Source organism: Poecilia formosa, unplaced genomic scaffold, assembly GCF_000485575.1.
Source record: "Poecilia formosa unplaced genomic scaffold, Poecilia_formosa-5.1.2 Scaffold12, whole genome shotgun sequence".
NCBI classification, from domain to species: Eukaryota; Metazoa; Chordata; class Actinopteri; order Cyprinodontiformes; family Poeciliidae; genus Poecilia; species Poecilia formosa.
In genome coordinates, this window is record NW_006799951.1 from 2,664,900 (window position 1) to 2,674,894 (window position 9,995).

The 9,995-nt window shown below is 38.5% G+C and overlaps 1 protein-coding gene across 2 annotated transcripts in view; it reads left to right on the forward strand.

Annotated features, from left to right (window-relative positions):
• LOC103133562 (uncharacterized) overlaps positions 1-9,995 on the forward strand; it is a 16,568-nt gene that overhangs the window by 3,244 nt on the left and 3,329 nt on the right. Inside the window, exons 2-6 of one of the 2 annotated variants that reach the window (XM_007545348.2) lie at positions 2,287-3,259; positions 5,724-5,887; positions 6,823-6,997; positions 8,314-8,377; positions 8,967-9,066. In XM_007545348.2, coding sequence (XP_007545410.1) covers positions 2,539-3,259; positions 5,724-5,887; positions 6,823-6,997; positions 8,314-8,377; positions 8,967-9,066 — 1,224 coding nt within the window. In that variant the 5' untranslated portion in view covers positions 2,287-2,538. The remainder of the gene's footprint in view (positions 1-2,286; positions 3,260-5,723; positions 5,888-6,822; positions 6,998-8,313; positions 8,378-8,966; positions 9,067-9,995) is intronic. The other variant, XM_016667976.1, reaches the window with a different exon arrangement.

The following is a 9,995-nucleotide window of genomic DNA, read 5'->3' on the forward strand; positions in this document are numbered from 1 at the left end:
TAAATTTTCCTCGAGGAATTTTAGTAATCGAGGTACTCGAATCATTCGAGGAATCGTTTCAGCCCTAAAAATAACCATTCAAAACATTTTACTAAATTTCCAGATATTTCACAATGGATGGATGGATGGATGGATGGATGGATGGATGGATGGATGGATGGATGGGCGGGCAGCTGTTTAGAGGAGTCTGTGGACTCTGATTGTTGAACATTCAAGTCGTTAAAATAAATTGCAAACATTTGAAAACTGCAACAGCTGGACTTTCAAAGTAACAAATGTCAGCGTCAAATATTTTAACTGGCTATTCAAAATCCAAGAGTTTATAATTATTGTTTTAGAAGCTCAACTTCCTTTAAAAAAAACATCCATTCTCTGTCATTTCTGGTGGGAAGGAAGTGGTTTGGCAGGTTTTACAAAAATGTGACGTGCGCTCATGTTGTTGAAAGTTATGCTGAAACTTTAAATTTGATATCTAACAAAGAAAAATAGCTTGTATCTGGGGCTGTTTTTTTTTTTTTTTTAAATATTTGCTTTTTAGGGAACAAAGTGATATATTTGCTATTAGTTTGACTTGCTGGCTGAGGGGGAGAAAGTCCCATCCAAGAAGGAAATTAGTTTAACTGAAACTGTGAATCCATAAATTTCCATTACAGAGTTGTCTGAGCTTCCATTCCCATGTAGTTGATTCATAGTAGAACAAGCAGGATAAGCACAATTACTCTTCTTCTGTCATAGTTCTTACATTGCAATGTTCTTGAAAATATGATAGCCGGCCAAAAGCACAATTTGAATTTACTTTGACTAGATTCCAAGCCCAATTTATTCTCTGTGAACCAGACAAGTTTGCTTAAAGAGTTTATTAGAAACTAAATTTACTGACTGATACAGGACAGCAGTAGTCTTACGAGTTCATTTGAGGACACTGTTGATCACCACCAGGATTAAAAAGGACACAGTGGATATCATTGAGTGTGGTCAAAAAAACGAGCAGCATCTTTGATACAAGAGTTTGAAATATTCAAGCTTTGGTTTCATGTTCATCTGCCCATCAATCCATCCATCTTGTCCTTGCCAGGTCACAAGGGTGTTTGTGCTTATCTTCAATGACTTTTGGACAGAAGGTGGGGGATATCCTGAACAGTTTACTGAGCTTTATTTTAATGAATCATCCAAAATTCGTCTGCAACTAGGCCTGATGAGCTGCCATGAGCTGAGTAGCAGAAAGCCGGAATGAGGGAGCTTTTATTTTTATTTTTGGATCGTGATGAGTGGGAATGAGCTATGAGTTCTGAATAAATATGGAATGATGAGCTGGAGTAAATAATCAAATATTGAAGTGTTGGCAGAAATAAAGCTGTAGATATTTCATCACAGGAGGAGAGTTGATAACAAATTTGGCACTTTTTCAGGTGCATCAACTTGATTTTTACATTATTGTGCGCTCTGACCAGCTTGTTAAATGGAAGGAAGTTTTGTGTTCGGTGAGAACTGGAAAGGCTCTGTGGCTCTTTGTAGGTGTAGCTGTTTGTTGATTTTCAAAGCTAATTTATTTCTTTTAACAGTGTGCTAGTTTGCCTGAGGTGCTCACCAGAAAGGGTAAGGAATAATTTCCCAGAAAGTTGTTAAATGTTTCTCCAAAAACCCCATGGATGTTTAGTTCCATGCTGAGATAAGTTATTCTATACTTCAGGTTGCAAATGACTTTCCCTGAAAAAAAAAAAAAATTAAATGCTTTACTGTCCACACAATTCTCATGGTGAAACATGACGGTCCCACCTTCAGACGTTGGGTAAACGTCTCTCAAGGGTAAGGAAAACTGGTCAGAAACAATAGTTAGAGGCAAAGGTTGGGTAATACTGGCTTCAAGGAAAGCATTTTCAGATGGTAGAAAGGCCCAGATAAAGCTGACTGGTGAAAATGCAAACTAGCTCTGCAGTGGCAGCAGAGGACTGGGTTTAGTTTTTTTTTTTTTCTGTGGGCTTTCCTGACAACTGAAGTAAGAAGTTGAAATATGACAGAAACTGGAGACTTCATCAGAAAATCAGGATTTTATTTTATTATTATTATTATTTTATAAAGAAAATTTTCCCCTATGCTCTCCTTTGTCATGGAAACACCAATTGAAACAAAAATATGTTGTGCGAAAGAGTGTGTAATAGGTCCCTGTAAACACATAAAAACACCTACGAGCTTTGCGTCTTCAGCATGTCTACTGTTTTTTAGTTGCATAATCTTTCATTTTGCAAAGATATCATTAGAAAAAAAATGTTCTCTCTTTTTTTTCAGAGTGCTTAATAAGGACATCAATGCTTCGCTGCACAAGAATGTCCAGTCATCTGGAGTGAGGTGGGGGCAAGAGACAGAGGAGAGCTGGTGGGAAGGAAGTGATCCTTCGGGGGAGTTTTTGACCTGGTGTGGCAGGAAAAGAGAAAGGCATTTTCTCCTTTCACTCATCCGTTTACAAGTAGTGTTTTTAGCCAGCCTCTGACATTATTCAGCTACGCTAGAATAATCTGAAGAGCTTCATCCTAACCACCAATGAGGATCTCGGACATCCAGCTGGATCCTGCTGTCTTCATGTCAAACAGTCCAAGACAAGTCCGCTCACCAGCTAACGGATTATCAGTAGCAGATCCAGGAGTGATGAAGGTACAACTTGTTGGATGCAAAACAAACTGTTCAGAGAAGGAGCAAAAACAGGGAGTGACAAATTCCTCAGGAACGAAACCGTCTTCCTCAGAGCTTTCCTACAGGGTGTGCATCCATCGTGAGATGCCTCTGAGGTCTTGTAGCTCTGCCGTGTTTTTGGACAAGTCGCTTTGCATTTCGCTCGCAGAACTTGCAGCAGGAACAAGAGGAGTTCAAGCACCTCTGCACAGGTCTGCCCTGACTTGTCAGCTCGGTGAGCAATCTCTCTTTGGATCCGCCGTAGATAAGAAAACAGCCAAAACAAAGGAGGCGTACAGAAGAGGTAACTTCAACAGGTGCAATGGCCAAGAGCAGAGACCGGATCACAGGGGGAGCCCTCTATCAAAGCGCCGTGGACTCAGGGCCAATCAAAAGGCACCTGCTTGTGGCGCCAACAGTAAGGATGATGACTCAGAAAAGCAACGCCGCAGCACTTCTTTGGGATTGTCATTCAGAGAGCCATCTGCCTCGAACACAAAGGCTGCAAAGCAGAAGGGGAATGCAAATAAGGCAGCCGTCTCTGCTTTGAGCAATTTCAGGCACATGCAGCACACGTTCACTTATGGCCCAGGTATGAATTTCGCCACCTTCAGCTGAAAATTCAGAGTGATCGATCAGCAAGCACACGTTTCTCGAACATCCTAAAACGTCAAGCAGCATATTTATGTGCCAAGCTGGTCTTACAGTGTGGATAATCTCTTTATTTATATATATATATTTTTCCCTTTCTGCTTCTCACCTCTTACTTTTTTTTATCTCATGCATTGTTAATAGACCCACACACGCCTTCCACACGGTTTCCACTGCGATTTTACATTGTTTAAGATAAATCCCAGTTGGCAAAGAAACATGCTGAGCTCAAACAGAGTTAAATAAAGTGCAAACACATCCCTTTATACGTCTTGACTTTCTAGACTGAAATATAACACGTGAAGATAAGAAATGACTGCTGCATTGAAATGACACTGTACTATTTCAGAATGGACTCACAGACATTTATACCGAAAGCACAAGGAAACGCTAGAGGCTTACATGTTTTGTTGAACATTCCCCAGGAAAAACGTAAAAAGCTGAGTAAGCTTAAAGCTGAATGCCTGATGTCCTTAAACGAGATGGGAGAACTGTGTTTTACATAAAAATTGAAAGAATAGGTAAAAATACAGCTTAGCAGAAATGTTACTTTGTGGCATTGATTATGAACCAAGTGTGATCCTAACCGTGAAACCATGCTTAGAGCTAACTTGTTCACAAATACAGTTAAAACAGGACAATGTTACATATTAGGGGACTAAAAATACAAATAAAACAAAAAAATAATTACACTGAAATTAAATAAGTTTTGATTTGTAACTGGCTTATAATTGTACCAAGAAGCAAAAGTAAGGCAAAACATTCTGACTATATTCCAATGTGTATTAGAATATTTGGCAAACAGTAACAGACATTGTCAAATTTTAATAAACTTGGGCTTTGAAGTTTAATTATTTGAAAGTAATAAATAAAATCACAAAAAAAATGAAAGTTATGTCTGAAAGTTAAATTTCAGTCATATGCTTATTTATTCTTTTCATGTCTAAAGGTGTTGAAGTACATTTACACCAAAATGCAAAAAAAAAAAATCCAGAAAGCATTTCTTGTATTTTGCTTCCCCACAACTTGGAATCAAAATGGATTGTTTTATGGTTTGCAGCACTTCTTTTACAGAACATGTCTACAACTTTGGATATTTCATTTTCTTTTCATTGTGAAACAAGCAACAAGTAGGACAAAATACCAGGAAACGTCTGTGTGCATTACGCCTTCATGTTCATGTTATGTCATGTTTATGACAGTGTCGTGTCAGTCTAATGCACACCACTTCAAGTAAAGTGTTACTGTTTTTACTCCTAAAACATGACCACAAATTCTCACGTAACTTGAGGTTTAGGCTTTGACTTTACCATACATTTACACATTTCCCCTTTTTACTACTGGAGTGTTGTTTTAGCAGTACGCTTTGGACTTTCACTAGGCCCAGTTAGGGTATCGATGAGTTTTAAGGGACTATGTTTTTACAAATATGTTTCCTGACACAAGTACATTTTTATCCAGGTCCCATATTTTTCTGTTTTTGATTTGTTTGTAAAGTTTAAAAAAAAAAAATTGTTAACCTTTTAGTTTAGTTGTTGACTCTCTCAATGTTTACTTCATAAAAAATAAAACAACATACTTTATGGATGCAATAGGCATAAAACAAGATAAGCGCATTAGGATGTAGATGTAGAGGTGTAAATTAACAATGATTATTTGATCTGAGCCAAGATTACATAATGGACTATAAACTAATTTACGAAATCTTCCAGTAATGATGGCGAAGGCTGCAGCAGAAAGGACCTGCCCTTTCATATTTGCTGTCTCATGAAAAAACATCTGCAGCACACAATACTTTTTAATTATTAAAATGTCTCAGCTCTCTGTGGGACGTGTAAGGTTTTTTTTTTTTTTAGGCAGACTTACTTTGTTACAGTAAATATAGCATATAACAAAAGCTTGACCAGTGACACCACATGCTGGTGATGCAGTCCAAAAAAAACAAAAAAACAAGCTAAATGATTACTGCAGGGTATTCAGCTGAGAGATATACGCTCTAAAAAAAGGGGGACAAGAAAGAGGTTACGGGAGCAGAATAAATGCAATGCTATCTTTTACATTATTCATCGGCCACGCTCTTGTTCCCTCTGGATTGTTTTTACTCCTTATGAGTTGTGGGGGTAGTGTGTGTTTCTGCAAGCATGGGAGTGTGCTGGGTTCACTTTGAGGTCTGTTCTTCACTGTTTTACTCAAGATAATGAAAGCTTCGCTAGAAACTCATGGCCACTGAGAATGAACCGAACAGGCGGAAAAGCAACAGCAAAACCACTGCATTCAGATGCTTCTAAATTCCTATTTGTCACAAAGTTGATTGTGCTTTTTTATGCTTCTTAGAAATTATATTTTCCCTGTATTTCTAGTATTGAGTGATGTAACATTATTATTTTTTTTCTTTTTCTCCCTAGTAGATTCAGGGAGCATGATGAGCAAGCAAGGAGAAAGTCAAAAGACAGATGAAGAACAAGAAGGTGGCAAATCCACAGAACCTCAGATAATTTCCACTTGTCGTCACCGCTCACCACTGAAGAGCGATTCTGTGGGAGGCATTCTTAAAACCCTGAGCCTGAAAGTATGAGTCACATTTCTATACTTTATTTTTCCTCAAGAATTCTCTTTTAAAGTAGCAAAAATATAAAATACCTTTCTCGAGAAAAGTGACTAAGAACATTCGGCATTCTAATGGAGTAGAAAACTGGAACTGTGAGGATTTGTTGAACAAAACTGTTGACTTATCGACAGGAGAATTTCATGAAAGAAGCCCATTTTATACCCTTTTTCTGAATAATGTGTATTTTAAAAATATGGTCACCAAACACATGGCATCCATTTTTTTTTTTTTTTGGCCTTTTATTTAAAGTGTTCAGACAGGAAAGTAGGGTATTGAGAGAACGGGAAGACATGTGGCAAAGGTCATTAGGCCAGGAACCGAACCTGAGACGGCTGTGTCGAGGACTAAGACTTCCTTATGTGGGTTGTGCTTCACCCCTGCCCCACCACAGCACTTCCAGCATTAATGGTTAAAACTGTGTCATGCTCCCGTTTAATCTGTTCAACTAAATAACAGATATTTTATCAAAAGACAAAAGTTGCAAAAATTTTAATCATGTCAATTCTAGGTCTTAAAAAATCTTAAATATCTCCATGTTTTCAACGGTAGATTTAAAAAACAAAGGTAATAAAAGTTGCTTTAAAAGTTGCACTAAAAGTTTATTAAAAGTGTCAACTTTGCATTATTTGGTAAGTAATGACACTTTAATGCAAAGACGGCGCTGTTAATTGACTTTTAATGCAACGTTTAAAGCAACCTTGCATTAATAGTGTCATCATTTACCAAATGTCACTTTGTGACAACAGTCATAAACATTCATAAATACTTCTTCATGTTCATAATAGGTGGTATGTCATGTTTATGACAGTGTCATGTCAGTTTTATGGTCACTCCTTCAAATAAAGTGCAGCTGCAAAGAGAACAATTCATAATTTTACGGGTGTTTTCCTTTCCAGGAGGCGTTAGAGCTTTTCAGACCAGACTTCATCAGCCGATCTCAGGGTCGGGTCAGACACTTGGAGCAGAAGGCCAGGAGAAGGAAAGCTCTGCAGGACTCAAATTTAGCCCTGGGCCTAACAGAAGAACAAGGCAAGCAAAAGAGGCACTGCACTACACCCGATCCACTTAGTGGTAAGTACAGCCGAATCAGAAAAAGCAAAAATAAGCCATTAGGAAGTAACGCAATGTGTAACACCCACTAGTAAACAGACTCAGTTTTTGTCAGATCATCAGTGTTGACAGAAGTATTCAATCAACTCTTGATCATATGAAATTGCTATCCCAGGACTTTCTGCAATAAAGAAGTACATGTGATGCATCAGTCCTGGTGACGATAGATAAAAAAAAAAAAAAGATATATAACGTATTCAGAGCAGATGCTTTCTTTTCCTCTCCTACATTCATCTTTTATCATGTTACATCACTTTTGCAGACATGGGCACATTTGTCAAATTCCTGGACTGCTGGGTCAAGTGCTCCTACGTCAGCAAGTGCATTTCTGGAGAAAAACAGAAACCGTAACGAATTAATAATAAACCTGTGAACACGTCATGGCATTTCTTTTACCAATTGGTGGAACGATGCACTGTTTATTTAGTAATCATCTTTAATTTCATTGTCTCAGCAGGCTTGCTCATAAAAAAGGGAATAGCACGTGATCCCCTTGTTAGTGGAGCAGCATTTCACCGACTTTGCTCTCTGGTGGCCATCATTGAGTACTACAGAGGAGCTAAAGAATCTTGAATAAATTCAGGTTGGCCAGATAATAAAAAAATGTGAAATGAATAAAGAAAAAAAATAAAATAAAGCCCTACAAAGAGGAAACAATTCAACTGTACAACTTAAAATATTTTTTGATTTGGTTTTTTGACTCTTGAAAAAGTAGTTCTTCAGACTTTTATTGCTTTTTGGTCATCGTTGTAACTAATTTAAATTAGCCTACAATCCACCCATCCATCCATCCATCCATCCATCCATCCATCCATCCATCCATCCATCCATCCATCCATCCTGCTTATCCGACCCTGGAAAAACAGAAGCAGGGAACAATAAGCTTATAGTTTTTTATGTGTCATGAAGGAGAAATTAAAGCTTATTGTCCAATTATACCTTGATGTTTTCACTTCACTTTCAGTCTGACAGAATTGACAGGACCAGAACTGGATCTGCCAGTACAAAAAAGTTATGGTGCGTGCGTGCGTGCGTGCGTGCGTGCGTGCGTGCGTGCGTGCGTGCGTGCGTGCGTGTGTGTGACAGTGTCTCAGTGTCTCTGTGTCTCTGTGTCTGTGGGTTTTTTTTGTGTCAGTGGACTAATGGAGGACGGTGTTACAGTCTAAACTGGAAAGCTCATCCATCAGTGTGTATTTACATATGCAAGCTTGATTTCCATATTAATTCCTGTTTGTTATTCCTGTGTGCTTGTTGGGCTGTGGATGTGTGTGTCCTAGATAACCTTTTCAAGCCGAGAGAGCGCTCTATATCAGGCAGAGAGATGCAGCTCAGGTCCAGACGGTGAGTCCTCTAAACTAACCCCCTCTCAAAGGGAGTCGTGTGGGGTTTTCATTCTCGTTTTCATAGTGCAGTCGATCCCATCAATACACACACACACACACACTCACACACACACACACACACATGCATGCATCCACATGCTGTTGACACCCAACAAATTTGATGCTCAAATGTCTTGGCAGAAGATATGAGGTAACCTCTACATCTTATCTCTCTCTCTCTCTGCTTATCTGGTAAAACACGCCTGATCTGTTGAAGGTTTCCCATTGTAATTGTTTTTTTTTGGTTTTTTTGTTTTTTTCAAAAGCAACACTATCTCACTCGGTGGATCTCCTGAAGAAAAAAAAATGGCAGTAGTTCTGCACGTGATAAAGGGGAGTGTGTGTTTGCAGAGTGTTTATCTGTGGATCCAGGTGTTTTTTTTATTTTTTATTTTTCCAGACTGTAGTCTTACTTGATAACACCTTGTCTCCAAGACACCAGTGTGTTGGCATGGCTCAGTCACCCTTAGATTTCTGATAGTATTTTCTTCTGCCCTGTATGAATTTTCTTTTTTTTTTCTTTTTTTTTTTTCTTTTTGCGTCTGAAGGATTTACAACAAGCTGCCGGAGGTGACAAAGAAAAAGGAGGAGGAGAAAAAACGGGCTATATCTCAAACCAACAGACTGCGAGCAGAGGTCTTCAAAAAGGTAAATGGGATCAACGTGATACTCTGATAGGATGTTGGATTACAAGCACATCGGATTGATCAGCTGGGAAGTCAACGATTGTTTGAGCCCAGTCTGAGAGAAAATAAAAAGACAAAATAGATTAATGCATCAGTATATTCTATTATTTTTGACATAAGCAGCTGACGTACTCATCACGTGCGTGGGTCTTTATTGCCTCTTTTTCTGTCACGAGAGTTTGGCTTTGAAATAACTTTCTACAACTTTTCTACTTCCAGAGTGGAGAGATGACACTGCAAACAATTTCAATCCGTTTTCAAAACAAGAGCTGAATTATCGTAGATTCTTATCAGGGATTTTTGGAGCCCTAATCAGATTTTAATTCAGGGGCCTTCATACCAACATGTCAAAAACAGATACTTCATCATTCTGAGGCTACACTATGGCTGTAGCATATCTACTATTTTTGGTGCAATTTGTAATCTGACAACATGATACTGGTATTACTTTGGCTATTGATTTTAACCTTAAAGGACAGGAGTAGCAAACAAGGAAAAATATTCTTTGCAACTTCTGCAAACAAAAGCTTTACAGTGAACCAGTCAACAAGACTAACATCTTTTTTTTTTTCTTTTTTTTTTTAATTTGGAACAGGTATGTGAAATGTGCCAAAAGTGCAGTATTTCACTACAAAGTAAAATCATATGATTGTCTTCGGGGGCCCCTGGTGGTGTTGGGGAGCTGAGCAGCCGCTTAACTTGCATGTACCTTAAGCCGGCTCTGTTTCACACTTTTTTTTATGTTGAATCATATAATTATATATATATATATAATTCCCTTCTCACCCTTCTGCGGGTGGTCTCTCTCTTTCATCCTCTGAGCTCGGGTCCTCTACCAGAGGCCTGGGAGCTTGAGGGTTCTGCGCAGTATCTTGGCTGTGCCTAGAACTG